This window comes from Eriocheir sinensis, chromosome 1, assembly GCF_024679095.1.
Source record: "Eriocheir sinensis breed Jianghai 21 chromosome 1, ASM2467909v1, whole genome shotgun sequence".
Lineage (NCBI taxonomy): Eukaryota > Metazoa > Arthropoda > Malacostraca > Decapoda > Varunidae > Eriocheir > Eriocheir sinensis.
Genome location: NC_066509.1, coordinates 22737960 through 22759129, shown reverse-complemented (window position 1 = coordinate 22759129; position 21170 = coordinate 22737960). Strand labels below are relative to the sequence as shown.

The 21170-nt window shown below is 43.8% G+C and overlaps 1 protein-coding gene and 1 long non-coding RNA gene across 3 annotated transcripts in view; both read right to left on the bottom strand.

Annotated features, from left to right (window-relative positions):
• The window catches only part of LOC126995832 (histone H2A-beta, sperm-like), a 37931-nt gene that overhangs the window by 14882 nt on the left and 1879 nt on the right, over nt 1-21170 (bottom strand). The window contains exons 2-4 of one of the 2 annotated variants that reach the window (XR_007750745.1): nt 19678-19854; nt 18821-18933; nt 2180-2489 (exon numbers count right to left, since the gene is read on the bottom strand). Coding sequence is in view for 1 of the 2 variants with exons in the window: in XM_050855703.1 (XP_050711660.1) it covers nt 14504-14593; nt 18821-18933; nt 19678-19854 (380 nt within the window). In the remaining variant the exon portion in view is untranslated. Of the gene's footprint in view, nt 1-2179; nt 2490-13556; nt 14594-18820; nt 18934-19677; nt 19855-21170 lie in introns of those variants that run through there. The other variant, XM_050855703.1, reaches the window with a different exon arrangement.
• LOC126995839 (uncharacterized) lies at nt 17106-18809 on the bottom strand. Its single transcript, XR_007750748.1, has 3 exons — nt 17752-18809; nt 17477-17701; nt 17106-17401 (listed from the first exon to the last, which is right to left on the bottom strand). It is a non-coding gene; the product is annotated as an uncharacterized LOC126995839 (long non-coding RNA).

Below are 21170 nucleotides of genomic sequence, written 5' to 3'. Positions count from 1 at the left end.
GTGACACAACCCCTCCATTAATACCTGGTACCCATTCACTGCTGGGTGGACAGGGGCGTGGGGTATCGGAAAAGCCGCCCAAATTTTTCCACTCCGCCCGGGAATCGAACCCGGGCTCTCTCGATTGTGAGCCGAGTGTGCTAACCACTGCACCACGAAGCCCCTAGTACCCAACCGGAAGGCAATGCACATATTTTAGGGGAGAACGAATGTGGCGTTGCCCTGCCCCTGGTCCTGTCCTTGGAGCACCTGATGAATGAACGGTCTGCGACACCGTTACGAGTATTGCTATTCGAGGAAGTGACGGAGGGAGTGTATAGCCTGCGTACTGGGGGAGGGGGGGGGGGGAGAGGGAGGAGGGGGAAAAAAGAGAGCGGGGAGGGAAGAAAAAGAGAGGGGAGGAGAGATAGAGGAAAGAGAGGGGGGTTAGAAAAGAGAGAGAGAGAGAGAGAGAGAGAGAGAGAGAGAGAGAGAGAGAGAGAGAGAGAGAGAGAGAGAGAGAGAGAGAGAGAGAGAGAGAGAGAGAGAGAGAGAGAGAGAGAGAGAGAGAGAGAGAGAGAGAGAGAGAGAGAGAGAGAGAGAGAGAGAGAGAGAGAGAGAGAGAGAGAGAGAGAGAATACACGCAAACTAACATCATTATCGCTGTACACGGAATAAAAAAAATAAAAAAAATAAAAAAAATAGTTATATGAATGAAGTCGGATGAAATAAAGACAGACACTAAATCAAGCTCTTTTTTTTACAGTAAAGGAGGAAGTTCAAGGGTAAAGAATGCAAGGAACAAGGAAGGCCGCTGGTGCTGCTCTTTCAAACGGTGTGTTGGAAAAGACTTGCGGAACAGAGAGGACGGAATCATTTGGAGAGGTGCCTTGATAATGATAATAATAATAATAATAATAATAATAATAATAATAATAATAGTTAAAGGAGGAACGAGTAGCAGCCCATCACGTACCCGGGACATGGGCCAAGTGTGACGTCCGGGGTCAGCACAGTTTTTCTTCCCCAGGTTTCCTCAGGTAAGGCTCCGAGGTAAAAAAACAGACGAAGGAGGGGGACCAACGAGTGTGTATGTTTGCCTTTCCAAATAAGATAATCGAATCGTGGAACGTGTGTCGTGCAAAATCCCCCCCCCCTGTGTGTGTGTGTGTGTGTGTGTGTGTGTGTGTGTGTGTAAGATATGAAGGAAAAGTTGGAGGATGATACCGAGAGAAGAAGAACGAGGAAGAGGAAGAGAAAAAGGAGAGGTAGGGAGGAGGAAAAGAGAGAGGCAGGGAGGGGAGGAAAAGAAGCAGGGAGGAGGAAGTGAGGGAGAGAATGAGGGAGAACAGAGAGGAAGAGAGGGAGGGGAGGTGATGTGTGTGTGTGTGTGTGTGTGTGTGTGTGTGTGTGTGTGTGTGTGTGTGTGTGTGTGTGTGTGTGAAGGGAGGAAAAGAAGCAGGGAGGAGGAAGTGAGGGAGAGAATGAGGGAGAACAGAGAGGAAGAGAGGGAGGGGAGGTGATGTGTGTGTGTGTGTGTGTGTGTGTGTGTGTGTGTGTGTGTGTGTGTGTATAAAAAACATCATAAACAATTTTAATAGAAAAACCAACAAATTTTACCGTCTCCGCCCCGGACACAACGAGCGTGATATTGGCTCCCGGATGCCTCACGCTTCTTCCCGGAAACTCCTCCTCCGAAATATTTCTTTCCGCCGTGACTTTCAGGATTCGCCTCATAACTCTTTCCGGGAATGGGAGATCGTACTCTCTCTCTCTCTCTCTCTCTCTCTCTCTCTCTCTCTCTCTCTCTCTCATACACACAACGTTAACCCAGTAGCATCGGGGATCATGTTTCTTAATGGTCCCTCTAAGCAAAAAGAAACGAGAAAAAATCATCACTCACGCAAACCATTTCATAATATATATCAACACATTTGCCATTTGTGATCAGTTTATGCATCATCTATTTTGGGGGTTTATATCATGGCACAAATTTGGCCCGTCGCTGGTACACGGTGAAGAAAAAGGGTCAAACTACCACCAGGGCCATATAACTACCCTTGCAAATGCCCACAGCTCCTGCGAAAGCCTTGTCAAATACGTGTTTTTGGGCGGCGAAATGTCTTATAAAATACGACCCTTTACACGTTGTTCTAATCGGCCTAACTAGGAAGAAGAAAACGGAAGGACACACACTCACCTCAGGGCCTCTGCAGCCTCCATCAGCGCCGTGGGGGAGGGGCGCGTCGGGCGGATCCTGCTCATCACTGTCTTCCACATGGTGACGCACGCGGAGGGGGTCAACAAAAGAGATCAGTCCGGCGTATATGTTAGCCCCGCCTGCCCGTGGACGTGTGGGAGTGTGCTGTGGTGGGTCTGGTGGTGTTAGTTTGGCCGGTTTTGCTTGTTTTGTGGGGGGGGAGTCGTCTCTGTGGTGGTGGTGGTGATGTTCGTGGGTTGGGTCTGTGGGTGCGCGCTGCAAGGACACACACTGATGGCTCTGGGTGGTGCTGGGGGGGCGGAGGACGGGAGGGGTTATTAGTGGTGGTTGTGGTGTTGATGATGGTAGTATTGATGATAGTGATGCTAATAATACTAATTGCTAATATCAATAATAATAATCATAATAAAAATAACAATAATAATAATGATACTACTACTAACTAACCAACAACAACAACAACAACAACAGTAATAATAATAATAATAATAATAATAGTAATACAATAAATATAATAACGATAATGATAATAATAATAATGATAGGAATGATTATAATGATGCCCTTGAGCTGCTTCCGTTATTGTACAAAATCTTAAAAATATCTATAAGTCTTTTACTGTGGCTTACTATATATTACTATTCTCATGTCTACATATAATGCTTTTTCTTCACTAAGCAGATGTCGATTTGTGAAGCTCCAATTTCTACATAACATAGCTTGGAAAACAGCCCGAAACACATGGCCTGGTGCTGTCAGACGCTTCTATCTCACACATCAACTATTTCTACATAACTTAGCTTGGAAAACACCCCCCGAAACACATGCCCTGGTGCTGTCAGACGCTTCTATCTCCCACATCAACTATTTCTACATAACTTAGCTTGGAAAACACCCCGAAACACATGGCCTGGTGCTGTCAGACGCTTCTATCTCACACATCAACTATTTCTGCATAACATAGCTTGGAAAACACCCCGAAACACATGGCCTGGTGCTGTCAGACGCTTCTATCTCTCAATTCAACTATTTCTACATAACATAGCCTGGAAAACACCCCCGAAACACATGGCCTGGTGCTGTCAGACGCTTCTATCTCCCACATCAACTATTTCTACATAACATAGCTTGGAAAACACCCCCCGAAACATATCGCCTGGTGCTGTCAGACGCTTCTCTCTCTCAATTCAACTATTTCTACATAACATAGCCTGGAAAACACACCGAAACACATGGCCTGGTGCTGTCAGACGCTTCTCTCTCTCAATTCAACTATTTCAGCATAACATAGCTTGGAAAACACCCCCCGAAACACATGGCCTGGTGCTGTCAGACGCTTCTCTCTCTCAATTCAACTATTTCTACATAACATAGCTAGGAAAACACACCCCGAAACACATGGCCTGGTGCTGTCAGACGCTTCTCTCTCTCAATTCAACTATTTCTACATAACATAGCTTGGAAAACACCCCGAAACACATGGGCTGGTGCTGTCAGACGCTTCTATCTCTCAATTCAACTATTTCCAGAGGCCAAAACGGAGCTCAGTCGTGTTCTAATGATCGTTCTTTAGGTTCATGGTACAGAATAAGGGTCAAACTACAACCAGGGACATAAAACTATGCAGAGAAATGCCCAAGACTCCTATAAAAGCCTTGTCAAATACGTGAGAACTTGGGCGCCGGTATGCTTGAAATATGACCACTGTAATTCCTCCCTCTTCAAAGGTGAAACAGCTCATTGTAAGCGCCCAAACCAAACCAAATTCTACACAATGATTCGCTATTTCTGCTCAATATAACATACTAGAGGGACTGTTACACTAGGCAAATTTTCCGTGGATCTTCAGTCAAACCACGATTTCCGCTGGCGTGGTTCTCCTATTTCCGCGGTTTTCTGACGTGTCCACGATCTTCCAAAGCTACGGTAGATTTCACAGAAGGACGACGGTATTACTCACCATCAGCAGCAGCAGCAATAACGAGAAACAAATGAGAACCACGCTAGCAGAAATCATGGTTTGACTGAAGCACGGAAAATTTGCCCAGTGTAATAGTCCCTTTAGTATGTTATATTGAGCAGAAATAGTTAATCATTGTGGAGCATATGGTTTGGTTTGGGCGCTTACAATGAGCTGTTTCACCTTTGAAGACGGAGGAGTTACATTGATCATATTTCAAGCATTCCAGCGCCCAAGCTCTCACGTATTTGACAAGGCTTTTGTAGGAGTCTTGGGCATTTCTCTGCATAGTGGTTTCCCTGGTTGTAGTTTGACCCTTATTTGTTGTCTACTTGCAACAATAAACTATCAATCAATCAATCAATCCCTTATTCTGTACCATGAACCTCACTCCCGTACTCTCCCTACCCCAATACCCCTCCAGGCACAACATTAAAAACAGCATTAAGAAGAGCAACAACAAGCTACACCGAGCTTCCTCCCACTCCTCTCCCTTCCTTCCATCCTTCCTTTGCTCCTCTCGTGGCGTGCGTGCGTACGTATGTGTGTGTGTGCGTGAGTTTCGTGAGAACGGCGTTGTCTTCACAGGGGGGGTGGATGGGAGAGAGAGAGGGGGGGGGGGGGGGGAGAGAGACGTGTTTGTTTGTGTGTGTGTGTGTGTGTGTGTGTGTGTGTGTTTTGTATTTACTCGTGTACCTAAGGCTGCTTTTGCGTGTTAGGACCCCCCACTCCTCCTCCTCCTCCTCCTCCTTCTCCTTTTCTCCCTCCTTTTAAACCAGATTCTCGAGGTCACGTAATCTAAAAGCTTTGTCATATACGTTTCTCTCTTCTCCCTCAACGGCCAAGCTTCTTTTTCGGGTCCCTTGTAGTTCTGGGCAGGTCGTTGAGAGAGTGTTCCTTAGGGTCGCTTTTCACAGTCACTGCTTTGATCGTCACCAATGGCTGTTATCGCCGCTATAGTTTCCCACGTAAAACTGGCCGATGGGGTAGTGGGGGCTGCGGGGTTAGCCTGGCCCCGCACCTTGCCACACCCTCTCAACACCTCTCCCTTCCTCTGCAGCCGCCACTACCCCATAGGCCAGTTTCACGTGGAAAATTATAGCGTCGATCCCCGCCATTGGTAACGATCAACACAAACAAAGTGACTAAAAGCGGCCCTTAGATCCGACCCGGACTTATACCACTGGACCGGACCCGAATCACCTTTGCAAACCACTGGACCGGACCCGAATCACCTTTGCAAACCACTGGACCGGACCCGAATCACCTTTGCATACCATTGGACCGGACCCGAATCACCTTTGCATACCATTGGACCGGACCCGAATCACCTTTGCATACCATTGGACCGGACCCGAGTCACCTTTGCAAACCACTGGACCGGACCCGAATCACCTTTGCATACCATTGGACCGGACCCGAATCACCTTTGCATACCATTGGACCGGACCCGAGTCACCTTTGCAAACCACTGGACCGGACCCGAATCACCTTTGCAAACCACTGGACCGGACCCGAATCACCTTTGCAAACCACTGGACCGGACCCGAATCACCTTCACATAACCACCAAACCATCGCTATTAGAGAGGACCCTCATAACATCTGATTATTTAAACAAAGAAGTCGTGCATTTGCTTATGCACGAAGAGTATACACAATTTGAATGCAAAATTGCCTTGACCTCAGTAATTATATGCTATTAACAGACGTTAGCGTTACTAAACTAAGCAGAAATAGTTGGAATGCTCTAAACACAACCTCATTCCTTCTTCAGGGTCTTAGTATGTAGGGCAGGCACGCAGCAAGTGAGGGTCTGAGGCATTACCGCGGCGCTTATTGGAGGGAGGGACGGCGTGGCGTGCAGGGAATGTGGGTTCCTGAGGGGCCGAGAGAAAGAGCGGCATATAAAGCAGGGTCACGGGGCAAGTCTCTCTTCACAACTACAGAAAAACGTTAATTGTAGCAAGATTATCTGCTTTAGTCTGAGAAGTAGGATAAAAGAACCGCTCATGCACTCAACGCATATGATACAGGAATTCCCACTTGGGCACTCTGCCACTACAGCACGGTACAGAATCTGGCAAGTACAACCGGGCATGTCTAAGGACTGGACTGTTTGTGACTATCATTAATCTCCGTAAGAGAAAAATAATAACTCAAAAAGGCATTAGGGAATGTAATATATCTTTAAAACCCGGTGGTAGCAGCAGGGATCATGTTTCTTAATGGTCCCTCCAAGCGAGAAAAATGAGAAAAATCACCCCTCACACAAACCATTTCATAATATATATCAAAGCATTTGTGGTCAGATTATGCATCATCTATTTTGGGGGGTTTATATCATGGCACAAATTTGGCCCGTCGCTGCTACACGGTTAAGTCACAAATTTGGACCGTCGCTGGTACACGGTAAAGCCACAAATTAGGACCGTCGCTGCTACACGGTAAACCCACAAATTAGGACCGTCGATGCTACACGTTTAAAATTATTCAAGTCTTGCTTAGAAGTATTCAAGAAGATCAATCGTGGCATAACATCTGTATACCATCATTACTGCCAGAACAACCTTCGATTCACAGATGACGATGTCTTATTAAACTCTCAGATGACAATGTCTTATTAATAAACAAGTGATGAAAAATTAAAGAAAAAGAAAATGTCATGATAATCAGTTGACTAGGCAGCTATTGATGACAGGGAACGAGATATTTGAGCGTGGAGGAATTCACACAGCTATGGCAAACTGATGTGATAACCCGGAGGTATAAACCGCTTAGAAATAGGATGGAGTGCTTTTGATATACTAACGTCAAAATACCAACCTGCCGCCCCCTGAAGATAAAAGCTGAGAAGAGGATGAAGGGATTGCTGAAGAAGAGATGAAGGAAAGAAGAGGGGAGGTAAGGTAAGTAAGGGGAGTTGAAGGGAAAAGTTTGGAAAGTTTCGTTTAGTCGGCGCAACATCTGTGGTCATATGCCGGATAAAGACAGAAGGGGAAGGAATTATAGGAGTGGAAAGTTTCGTTTAGTCGGCTCAACATCTGTGGTCATATGCCGGAGAGAGACAGGAGGGGAAGGAATTATAGAAGGGAACAGACCCCAGGAGACGGGACACAAACCCCGATTAATACCTGGTACACTGCTGGGTGGACAGGGGCGTAGGCTATCGGAAAAGCCGCCCAAATTTTTCCACTCCACCCAGGAATCGAACCCGGGCTCTCTCGGTTGTGATGCGAGCGTGCTAACCACTGCACCACGAAGCCCCCCGAGTTGAAGAGGAGATAGGTGAGAATTAGTAGAAACGGAAACGTGAAGAAAGATGGATGAACGGAGATAGAGGAATAAAGGAGAGTTGAGGGGAAGAAAAGGAAAGAGGAAGGGAAATGAAAGAGAGGTGAGGTGAATTGAAGGGCGTGAGTCCTAACAGACGGCTGGGACACTTGGGTCGGCAATACAAGACACATTCGCATCTCTCATCACCTATTTCTAGAGGTCAAAGAGGGGGTCAATCGTGTTCTAATAATTGTCTCTTCAGGTTCATGGTACAGAAGAAGGGTCACACTACCACCAGGGTCATAAAACTACTCCCGGAAATGCCCCAAAATCCTACGAAAGCCTTGTCAAATATGTAAACTTTGTTAGCCTCACACAAAAAAAGAGAAAGCTAAGAATCGCACGAAGCGGAAAGGAGGATTTTTGTTTATATATATAAATATTTACCTCATTACCGTTTCCTATTTTTGGTATTTTTTCTTATATTCGATAATTTCCAAGATGTTTTGAGGCATCATATGTTGTGCGCTAACCTAACCCGGCGGTGTATATCTGACATCGACATATTGCGACAATTACTCTTTAACACAACAAAGGATGCTTCAGAATACTCGAGCTTTTAAAACTATCAAATGGAAGAAGAAAACAAAAATCGGAAACGACAATAAAGGAAATAAATACTGATATATATATTTTTTGGGGATGCAACATGGGGACAGGAAGCATTGATCGAGTCTCATGGATTAGTGAACGAAGAATTGTTGGAAGATAATCAGTTAACAATGAGAAATGAACTTGGTCAGCGGGTCATATCACGTGCAGAACGGATGGACAAGCAAAGTAAAGCGTGACCGCCTCAGGACCGCGTAAGTCAGGGCAGACAAAGAAACAGGTGGAGAGATCATGTTAGACCATATACCGGAGCAGGACAAGTGCGCTACATTACGTTGGGAAAGGCCTTTTAACCCATTGGATGCGGATTTCCTACAAGACATCACCAAGCTACTGGAGTGGAACAAGTGGCTGCTACAATTTAGTGAAGAAAAATGTGGTCATGCATCTTGGGAGGGGATATCCAGCATACCAATACCACATGGGAAACACTCCACTACCCACCACAGAGGCACAGAAAGACCTGGGAGCATATGTTACTAGGCTACCAGTGAAGGGATATCCAGCATACCAATACCACACGGGAAACACTCCACTACCCACCCCAGAGGCACAGAAGGACCTGGGAGCATATATTACTAGCCTACCAGTGAAGGGATATCCAGCATACCAATACCACATGGGAAACACTCCACTACCCACCACAGAGGCACAGAAGGACCTGGGAGCATATATTACTAGCCTACGAGTGAAGGGATATCCAGCATACCAATACCACATGGGAAACACTCCACTACCCACCACAGAGGCACAGAAGGACCTGGGAGCATATGTTACTAAAGGCTACCAGTGAAGGCGAAATCCGTGCCATTCACAGCGGACGGGTTAACGTGCAGTGGACTAGTGTAGAGCGATATATTTACTAATACGTGCATTTTTCATGATTACCCCTACCAACCCTGCAACGACCAGCATACCAACCTAACCTAACCTAACTATAACTACCAAAAACATCCCACTGGTTCTACAAACAACTAGTGTAGAGCGATATATTTACTTATAAGGCCATTTTTCATCATTACCCCTACCAACCCTGCAACTACCAGCGCCACCACCATAACCTAACCTAACCTAACTATAACTACCAGAAACATCACATTGGTACTACAAACAACTAGTGTAGAGCGATATATTTACTTATACGGCCATTTTTCATCATTACCCCTACCAACCCTGAAACTACCAGCACCACCACCATAACCTAACCTAACCTAAGTACAACTACCAAAAATATCACACTGGTACTACAAACAACTAGTGTAGAGCGATATATTTACTTATACGGCCATTTTTCATCATTACCCCTACCAACCCTGCAAGTACCAGCACCACCACCATAACCTAACCTAACCTAACTATAACTACCAAAAACATCACACTGGTTCTACAAACAACTAGTGTAGAGCGATATATTTACTTATACGGCCATTTTTCATCATTACCCCTACCAACCCTGCAACGACCAGCACCACCACCATAACCTAACCTAACCTAACTATAACTACCAAAAATATCACACTGGTACTACAAACAACTAGTGTAGAGCGATATATTTACTTATGAGGCCATTTTTCATCATTACCCCTACCAACCCTGAAACTACCAGCACCATCACTATAACCTAACCTAACCTAACTATAACTACCAAAAGCATCACACTGGTTCTACAAACAACTAGTGTAGAGCGATATATTTACTTATACGGCCATTTTTCATCATTACCCCTACCAACCCTGCAAGTACCAGCACCACCACTATAACCTAACCTAACCTAACTATAACTACCAAAAGCATCACACTGGTTCTACAAACAACTGCATGTTCACGCGTAACTACAACACGCAAGTCGGTATATACGCCATCACTACCACCACCACCACCACCACAACCAACAACTTATATACTACCACAACAAAAGTATCACCAATTACAGCACGAGACACAGGTATTACAGGTAACACAGCACAGCCACAAGACCGTTCACGCCACCACAATACCTCCCTCAGGAACCCGCCTGATCACTCGCTCCCCGCCACTGGCACTGAGAGCGGGTGCGAGGGTGACACCGTGACAGGGAAAGAAAGAAACGTGTAAGATTATTAGAGGTGCGCACGCCGTCCCCAGCCACCTCTGTCCCTTACCTCTTGTCTTGACGAGGTCTTTGGGTCGAATGTCCTGGAGCATGAGTGCCGCTTAGTGTGTGAATGAGTGATGTTACCGCTGATGAGATGCCTCCACGCGCAGACTTTGTGGGGCGTGATGGATAGTTGCCATATTTCCCTGTTTCTCGGTTCAACACCCGCCAGCGGCACTTTCTCTGTCTCGAGACGGGCGCGTGGCGTAGCGTGAGGCGACTCAAAGAAACGCCGTGATTGTGGGACGCGTCAGAGGGCGATTATGCTTATTTTCCTCACTTACAAACAATTTTGAATAGCGGCGCGGGAGGTCAGGGAACACAACAACAGGGCCGTATTTTAAGACACCATCGCTTTTCACATCAACTATTTCTATAGGTCAAAGCGGGGATCAATCGGGTTTTCATGAGTGTTTTTTAAGGTTCATGGCACAGAAGAAGGGTCAAACTACCACCAGGGTCAGAAAACTACCCCTGGAAAGGCCTACAGCTCCTACGAAAGCCATGTCAAATATGTGAACTTGGGCGACGAAATGTTTTAAAATACGAGACCTTCTCAAAATGTTTAAACTTCCGCCTCGGGTCAACACTGATTGCCCGGCTCTGACGTCACTCGGGAGTCATCAATCTTCAATCATGTCTCTTCCGCTAGAAATGATTTTCTGAAAATTGCACTCGCCTTGGAAAATACACAAGCGCACTGTCCCAACCCATGACCGTAATTTTGGCAACTTTTAGGGGGGGGTTAGAGGGCACCATATACAGGTTCATGAGGTGAGGGAGGAGTGCGAACGAAGCGAGCATGCACAGGTGAGATTGTTCTAGAGAAATAAGTACTTTTAGGGGCATTCTGAGGTCAATATAGATAACATTGGGGGATTGTTTCAATTCTTCAAAATTTCTAAATCTTTCCTCAACCTCTGGATAAAGGTTCAATTTTACTGACAAAACATGAAATATCTGACTCAATATTTTATTGACAAGAAGAAGCAAGCAAAGTGTGCAGGACCTTCTTCCTTGACACACTGAACAGCTGCAGCCTCTTGCTGGAGGCTTTGCCGTGTTCAGCAAATGAGAAATACTTTGTGCTTGCCTTGCAAACTCAACTTCAGGACATTCAAGTGTGCTGTACAACATTACATTAAAATCACTTCAAATAAATCTGTAATGAAACAGCATTGAGTTTCCTTCAAAATGGCCTCGTTAAACAAGGTGCCGTATGTGGAGGTGTACCCCGGCAAATGCGGTACATTAGTGCAGAAACGGGACCAAAATAATGTATTTTTTCATAAGCTGTTGGCCACTTGTTTAACACTTGCCGTTGTAGCAGGAGTAAACATCAACAACTATTTATATCAGTTCTACATTTATGATGCATGATGCATGCGTGGATGTCACAGGGTGCCGTGAAAGACAGTCATTACAGACCAGCACCCATCACATTCTGTGCTGGGACGTGTCAAATGAACTGTTCTCTGGAGTATTTTTATTTTTTTATATTTTACGCAATTATATATATTCTTGAAACAATGAAACATATTAAGTTAAGATTAAAATAATGCTGAAAAAATTGCTTTTGATATCTAGAAATGGTGACCATTGGTGCAGATTACACGGGTGCTGTGTGCTGTCTGAGTGGCAGAAACTGCAGACTTTACTTGCAGTAAAGTATGTTTGTGTGTGTTCTCTTATGGTCGTGGTGTAGAGAAGTAGTGTAATGGATGTCCAGTGTCCCAGTCCTCATTTACAACATAACCAAAGGTCTTTCCCAGGAGTCTGCAGCACCTGATACAATCATTGCGATCATAGTTATTGTTGGTTTGACTGGGCCACAACCATCCTGGAGGTGACACTGATGACTCTTCTAAGTATGCGTTATCACGTCTATCAATATTATTGGTGAGTACAGGGAGTAGGCAGCCAGATGCATGCCACTCCTGTTGAGATAATTATATATGGGACACAGTTGGGTGTTGCACGCCTGTCCAAGACCCTCCTGAGTCCTCACCTTCCATCTAATTATTGTCTCATTGAATACCAGGGCAGATCACCACGCTCATTAAAGTCACTCACTCACTTTCCACACCGAACTACATGCACAAGATACACACACCATTTCCTCAAAATAGTTTCAAAATTACTACTAAATTATGGTGAAGACTGATCAACCAGCCACTCAGGAGAGGTCCGAAAATTTCCCAAAGTCACATCCCATTTTTGGTGATGACCCAGAGAGGTGCCTTGATAGCTCCTCCAACTTGATCTTCCTTAACCTCTGCAACATTCCAGGTCTTCGTGTTAATTTCCATTCTGTGGAACACCTCACCTCACCTCTTCCTAACTAGAACACACGTTTCTGAGGCTGCTGGCAATAATTTCTGTTGTTACCTCTTCTTTTCTCCTCCCTAAAATTTAGTCAAAAGCTGGATGCTACATCTATGTATGCAATGATATTACACACTCTTGGACCCACGACCTCAATTCTTTATAATTTTCAACCACCTAACCAAGACTTGGTGTTATTCTATCCCTATCAATGGTGTTTTTGTCATGCGTTGACAGTGCAAAGACATGAAACACGTTTTTCTCAGAACTTACTCGTGGCAAGTTATGCCTCAAGACATGATATCCGCCCGGCCGTAGCAAAGGGGTAAAGGTTTTTCACCTCATCAGTTTCCCTTCTCTCACTGACTCTTCCACCTCTTACAAAATCCACTGCAATATTGCCTCTCTACCTAAGCCTCCACCACTCCTGTGGCCTCCCAGTACACAACTTTCAGCTCCAGCCCACGCCTATGCTGTCCAAGTCCTTTATGCAAGTTAACCAGCATCTTTATTTCTTCTTCCCTTTTGCTGGTTAACCCTGAAACAGCCTTCCTTCATCTGTATTTCCACTTTCCCACAACATGATCACTTTCAAGAGAGGAGCCTCGAGACACCTCTCCAATCTTTAATCTTATACTTGGATCATCTCCCATTTTTCACTCTTGGATTTGAGGAGACGGTGACTGGGTGGTCATCATGCTGCTGCCAAGTCCTCGAGAACTCAGGTTTTCATCTCACCCGCTGATACAAGCTGGCAATCTTTTGTCATTGCTGAGTGGCTGTCTAAGACTATCCACACGGTGTCCTGAAGACCACCTAGCAACCTGGACTCTTGATTAACTCTCTAAGGGGGTAAAAAATGAGCTCCGGAACGGCAGCATGAGCCAAGGCAAGATGGGGTCACTGTAAAACACTCGCCTGGACCATAATGGGCTGGCCAACCAACAAGCTCCACCCCAAAAAGTTTCAGGAAAAAAAAAAAAGTATTCCTGCAGTTTTTACCCAACAGCCTTTATTGCCCTTGAGTGTCTCCTCTGGTGCTGAGTGGTTATGCTTATAAATATATTTCACTGTTTGGCCTCAACACATCCTACATCCCTCCCTCTCCCAGCCAGGCAGTGGCTGCCATATTGAAAACCATCACACGTCTAAAGTGATGACAAATAACTTATTGGAGTTTTTGCTAAGAACAACATGTTAAATGATATCTGTACTGTTTTTGTACTGTATTCTTAATCCCCAAGGAAGTTAAAACACTGTGTTTGCATATCGTTACAGCTTCACCAAAGTGACCTATTTTCCCAAAGGTGTTCACTTCAGCGGTCACATGTTTCAACTCACCACAGTGTTTTGTGGGAGCGTAACCCCAAGGCTGACAGGGATGTGCAGTGATTCTGTAACTGAAGGCTCTCTATCTTTAACTACTTTCAATAAGGTCTTCACATGAATACTCTTTTCATTCACATGACATTTAATCAAATACATTTTTCAAACATTTCAACATGTCAACTTCACTGCATTAAAACAACAGGAAGTCTTGTTTTCTGAAGAAAAGCTTGCAAGTATTCCCTGAATGGACAAAAAGACTTAATAATAAATAAGTGAAATGATCTCACACCCTTCATGATATCCTAACTCCCAGAAATGGTGAATGAAAACAAAGTCTTGGCTTTGGTTTAAAGATTAAACTAGGAAAAAAAATAATGTAAATATAATAATGATATGAAATACTTCTTATGAACTAGCAACATGACTCAGCACACACTGACTGCTTCATATCATGGTTATCAGTGCATGACCTCCTAACAGTAACAATGAAATAAGAAGTTCTAAACAGCTATAAAAAGATAAACTTATCATACTAATAGGCACAAAGCTTAGTGGCCATCACTTAGGCATAGGACAAAGATCTGGTGGGCATCCCTCCAAGTGTTGGCTCAGTATTCCTGGGACTGGCTAGTCTGTTTTGGGTTGGTGGATGCCTTCTGGGGGAGGAGGACTGCCTGTATGTTGGGAAGCACGCCTCCCTGTGGGGGGGATAAGGTTACTTACTAGAAGTTAGAGCTGGGCAGGTGCCACAACTATCACCTAATGGCATTGGTAGTGTCACCAAAAGTTTCAGTACTGGAACTACTAGGTTAAGTGAGGGAGCAATGAGGTGTCACCAGAAGGCTGTTATAGAACCGCTGGGCTAACAGTGTTGTACAAAATCCTTAAGTTTCAAAATATGTGTCCCAGCACATATTACAAGCAACAATATGGAACTTCCTGTCTATAAAACCTCCACACAAGCAAATAAACCTAAATCTGTGAAATAGCCCAGTGAGACGGCTAGCATAGATCTGCGTGCCCAAAGGCTTTCCACACTGACCTGGTTCCTCTCTCATTTTTCTTGGTTCCCAGCATCACTGCAGACCCAATACACACTAAATGGAACTTAAGATACCTCTTCTTTATATAAATCCCTACAGGGGTTAATGAATAATGATCAAGCTACACTCAAATCAACAATTAGAGTTTGGATTACACAAATGTTTGTTAATTTTTGGCTCTATTGTACAGGTCTAGTTTTTATTTGCCATTGTAAAAGTTCTTGTTGTTCTTTGTTGCTTGCAGTGAATAATTTTACCCTTTTGTTGGTTGTAGTATATCAGGCTAGCAACGGTTTGGGCGCAATTTGGGGGATTTTGCACAACACCAGCCTGCCTGCCAGACACTGTACCATATTTCTGAAATACTATTCACTGTCATTTTATAGTTGTATACATGCTTCAACTTTGTCCCCCCCTCAAGTGACCTCTCTTTTGGCCACTCCTCTGCTCTCTTTTTAGGAGCAGTAGGTAGCAGGCTTTTTTCTCTCATTATTTTCTTTTTTCTTATGCCCTTGAACTGTCTCCTTTGCTTGGACCAGAAAAATTCACGATTGTGGAGCACGTGACACGCCGCCTCCACACAAGCCAGCACGGTCTAAAGAGAAAGTCAGTCAGAGGACTTTGAATGTTATTCACAGGCAGCTAGTGGCTAGTGTGGCTAGTGGCTGAAACGCACAGTAAGAAACTATTTGAAGCGGGATTTGAAGTACATGAGTTGCAGGGCTATGCCTAAACCATGGATAACTCATGCTCACTGTGTTAAAGACTAGCATTTGCTGCTCAACACAAAGACTGGGGCCTTGATGAGTGGCAGGTGTTAGGGTCTGATGAGGCAAGATTTGAGGTGACTGATAATCAGAGGAAGAGTTTACCGCCACAGCGGCCGCAACCCTTGCAACCCCCACTACACCAGATGCTGTCAAACACCCTGACTCATTCATGGTTTGGGGTTGTTTTACTTATCATGGTGTTGGCAAACTTGTGTTTTTACCCAAGAAAACTACCACGAGCCAGTACAACTACTTTGAACTTGTCCTGGATGAACTTGATGACTGTATAACCCAGTGTGAAGCTGAAGTTTTCCTGCAGGATGGGGCACCACGTCACACTGCCAGGATAGCAAGGAACTGCTTTGAGTTTGTGACGTGAAGCTGCTAACACCATGGCCAGGAAACTCACCAGATCTTAATCCAATCAGAAACCCTGGGCAATAATCAAACGTCGGCTACATGACCAGGAAACATCTTATATATTCCACGCCTCAAAAATGCCCTTCAAGAGATTTTGGACAACACTGACCTTGAAGAACCACAAAATCTAGCTGCTTCTCTTCCAAAACGCATTCACATGGTACAGCAGAATCAAGGGTACTCAGGTTGTTATCAATTTTGGTAAATACCCACTTAAATACCATATTCAACCTCATTTCCCAAGCACAGCACACCCTCACTGCATTGGCACCATCAACCACTGCCAGCCATTATAATCATATATGTATATAAGGTAGAAGAAATGTGATCTACTTGTACAGGACAAGCATTGTCTGTTTGTATAGTTCTGGTCCTGTGGTGATCCTGTACTGGTCCCATAGCAGATCAGGCACCAGTGAATGGTTGCCTTTTCTTACAAGACAAATATTTAAAAGCACAAAAAATAAATTTAATGATGAAGTTCAATAAGCATAATTCTTTTCTGAAAGCACAGGAACATGCCTGAGTCTATTTTCATATTAATATGATCCAAATTTGACTATATACGTATTGATTAAAGTCCTTCTTCTGTTGCTCTGTACCTATGTCCTGATTATTTTAACTTGTCAGATCTGATTAAACTATCAGTGGTTTTCTACTGATGATTTCCAAGTGGAAACTCACCTTGGGTAATGTAACAACACTCAACCAAGGCTTTACTTCACATTGGCAAAGTTTATTACAAGAAAGTATCCTCATAAAAATGAAAAAAATAATCACTGTAAATAAAATAAATTATTAAAGCAAAAAAATCATAAAAAAAGAAAAAGAAAAAACAATATAAATCAAATATTTTATATATATATATATATATATATATATATATATATATATATATATATATATATATATATATATATATATATATATATATATATATATATATATATATATAATAATAAATTTGCGTTGCTGTAAACAATTTGTGCCTGTCTCCTGGGAAAAGAATTTATCTTATGCGTACGTATTGGTGAAGGTCTCACTGAGGTAGATGAAGCAGCTCAGAGGCATAATAAAATCTTTAAAGGCCCATGAAGCTTTGCCCCCACAAAGAAAAAACAGTATAGGAGGTTCATGTTATTCATTTCTAATATCAAGAAAACACAATGAATAATGATTTGAAGAACAAGACACCATTTTGCAGAATACTATATAATTCAGACCTGAGCAGTCTACTTCCATTCAGACCTGAGCAGTCTACTTCCATTCAGACCTGAGCAGTCTATTTCCATTCAGACCTGAGCAGTCTACTTCCATTCAGACCTGAGCAGTCTATTTCCATTCAGACCTGAGCAGTCTACTTCCATTCAGACCTGAGCAGTCTACTTCCATTCAGACCTGAGCAGTCTACTTCCATTCAGACCTGAGCAGTCTATTTCCATTCAGACCTGAGCAGTCTACTTCCATTCAGACCTGAGCAGTCTATTTCCATTCAGACCTGAGCAGTCTATTTCCATTCAGACCTGAGCAGTCTATTTCCATTCAGACCTGAGCAGTCTATTTCCATTCAGACCTGAGCAGTCTATTTCCATGCAGACCTGAGCAGTCTACTTCCATTCAGACCTGAGCAGTCTATTTCCATTCAGACCTGAGCAGTCTATTTCCATTCAGACCTGAGCAGTCTATTTCCATTCAGACCTGAGCAGTCTATTTCCATTCAGACCTGAGCAGTCTACTTCCATTCAGACCTGAGCAGTCTATTTCCATTCAGACCTGAGCAGTCTATTTCCATTCAGACCTGAGCAGTCTATTTCCATTCAGACCTGAGCAGTCTTTGACACAGGACAGCCATGACAGTGCCAGCGTGAACTTGCTGACGGAATGGCACTGTGCTTTGGCTGGCAAGACGCACGACAAACAGGGCAACATATACTGCTTGGCCATCCTGAGGCCCCGCTTGTTTATAAACTAACCACCTCACTGTTAACTAACGGATAGTAACCTATCACCGCTAAAATAGTAACCTGTCATTACTGAAATTTTGTTGCAGTGATGAAGGAAAGGGCAAGTTTTTCTTTTCTTACCAAAAAGTATTTCCATTGAAAAAGCAAAATGATGAATAACAGACTCCACGTATTTGAAAAGCATCAATTGTGGTAAACAGTGTCAGCACCCTAAATACCACCTTTGTTAATCTCTAAAGAATCAGCTTGCCCACCAAAACACTGCAGACTGGTAGACATGTACAGCAATGCACCCCAGGCATATACTTTGTCAAATGATTATGATGATGATGGCATTGTTCATGATAATAAGAATGATAGTTAACATAAGAACATAAGAACGCAGGAGTCTACAAGAGGCAGCTCCTTTGACCCTAAGCTCCCGTGTATCTAACCCCACCTAATATCGCTGTCCATGAATTTATCTAGTCTATTTTTGAATGTGACAATTGTATTGGCACTCACCACATGACTGCTAAGCCTATTCCACTCATCCACCACCCTGTTAGTAAACCAATTTTTGCCTATGTCCCTGTTGAATCTGAATTTATCCAGTTTAAACCCATTACTTCGTGCCCTACCCGGTTCTCTTACCAACAAAACCTTATGAATGTCTCCCTTATTAAAGCCCTTCATCCATTTATAAACCTCGATCATGATAGTTACTTCCATCATAGCACAACACCTACCTGAGCTATGGTGACGTCACTCAGAAGTTTGTTGAGTTCCTCGTCATTGCGGATGGCCAGCTGCACGTGGCGAGGGATTATGCGCGATTTCTTGTTGTCCCGCGCAGCATTACCTGGAGACATACATTGGATGAACAGAAGGGAAAATTTAGCATTCAGTGGTTCTAAAATATATGCACAGTAATACCTTGGTTCATGAGTGCTTTACTTTATGAGTGTTTGGATTTACGAGCAAAATTTTTTTCACTATTTCCTTTATTTAATCATCAGTGTGTGTGTGTGTGTGTGTGTGTGTGTGTGTGTGAGTGTGTGTGTGTGTGTGTGTAATTCACCAAGGTCTGTCAAGGTGCTAGTCAGAGAGCCAGCCAGTACCCTTCCCAAATGAACTTGGAGCTTACAAGTGATAGATCTTTGGGTACAGTGGGAACTTCACACCTAAACACAGCTGGGAGGCAGGACACAGCCCTCTCCTGACACAGCAGTCTACCCATTCACTGCTGGATGGACAGGAGACAGATTATAGGAGACTCCCCATTCGTCTCTACTCTGTTTGGGAGCTGACCCCAAAACATCTTGCTTGTGAGGCGAGCATGGTAACCACTGCACTACAGATCTCCATGTGTACATGTGTGTGTGTGTGTGTGTGTGTGTGTGTGTGTCATGGGAGGGCACTTTCTTGCCAGATCTACCAGTATCAAATTCCCAAACTTTTCACTACATCCTATCGTCAACGGAAATGAACTATAATACAATATCAATATATATTAACCAAGCTGACTTTCAATACAGCATGGTCAATGGGGCAACAAGGGCAGTGACTGGATGAGCCAATAAGATGAAGCATGACCTGAACTGACCTGCCAGCTCCAGGACCTCAGCAGCCAGGTACTCCAGCACAGCCGCCAGGTACACAGATGCCCCAGTACCAATCCGTTCTGCATAGTTTCCTTTCCGTAGGAGCCTGTGAATTCTACCCACTGGGAACTGCAAGCCAGCTCGGTTAGATCGTGACTTCTTCTTCCCAGTTGACTTTCCTGAAATTGTTGACTGTTAGGCCTCTCCTTCCATTCCATATGAAAATTGGAAGCCAAACATGTGGTCGTGTTTCCTTCACCGTTTGTATTAATCAACAGTTTAGCAATTAGATTTAGCACATTAGTCTGTGAATTATTGAAGTTAATTAACAGATATTAACTCATTAAACTATTCATCGGTCTTTTTGTATAAGTCTTCAGTCACCATTAGTCTTTACTGCTCTAAACAGTAAACTATCATCGGCAAACAGTCTAGCGGAAGAGTTAGGCACTGAGAGTGGAAGATCATTAATGTACAGGAGGAATAGAAGAGGACCTAGAGCAGTGCCTTGTGGGACACCTGAAGAAACAGGGACAATGCCAGATGAAGGGCCGTCAAGGTGAGTCCTGTTAGTAATAAATGCAGTGATCCAGTGAAAAATAGATCTGGAAATACAATAGCATTTCAATTTTAATGTCAGTCCCTTGTGTGGGACTTTGACGAAGGCTTTGGCAAAGTCTAAAACAACAGTGTCAATTTGTTTAATGTCACAATGGTCAAGTCGCCTCGTAATGTCATGAAATGTAGTAAAGAGTTGTGATTCACATGAGCGTTTGGGTTGAAAGGCACGTTGTGTGAGTAAGGATGTTGTTTGTGTCAGGGTGATTCATTATGTGTTTGAAAATTTTACATGGAATCGATATTAGTGAGATGGGGCAGTAATTGGCTGGGTCAGTCCGGTCACCTGTCTTAAATAAAGGGTTAATGTTTGCCAAAAGCCAGTCAGAAGGTAATGATGAGGATGATAGGGACTGGGTGAAGCTGGCCAGGAGGATGGGGCAAAGGATTGAAGGATGAAGGTGTGAATGTTATCAAGGACAGTGGATTTAAAAGTGTCAAGTCCTTCCAGTACTTTCTGTATTCCGTAAATCTATCCACGCCTTTTATCGCCCAAAGAGGGTGAACTTCAACCCCCTTTTATTATAATGTAACCAAACCTAACATCACTTCCTAATAGCCCACTCCTCATTCAACCACTTCTATGAAAAATGGTTATAAAAAAATTAATGGCAGGACAAGATGTCAGATAAAATAGTGTAGCTTTGCAATGAGTGTAAAACTACTACACAGATAAATACTGAGACTGCTGCACAGACTGACTGGGGTGGCGGCTGTGTTAGACTGCGATGCCTTCTGTCATGTCTAGTGCTGCAGGGGAACTAAGGTCTGCCAGGCGCACAGACCAGCAGCATAACACAGCGAGTTACTGCAATTCTGTCCAACACATGTTTTTACCTCATAATGTACTTTCCAGACCCATATTTATGCATAGGGT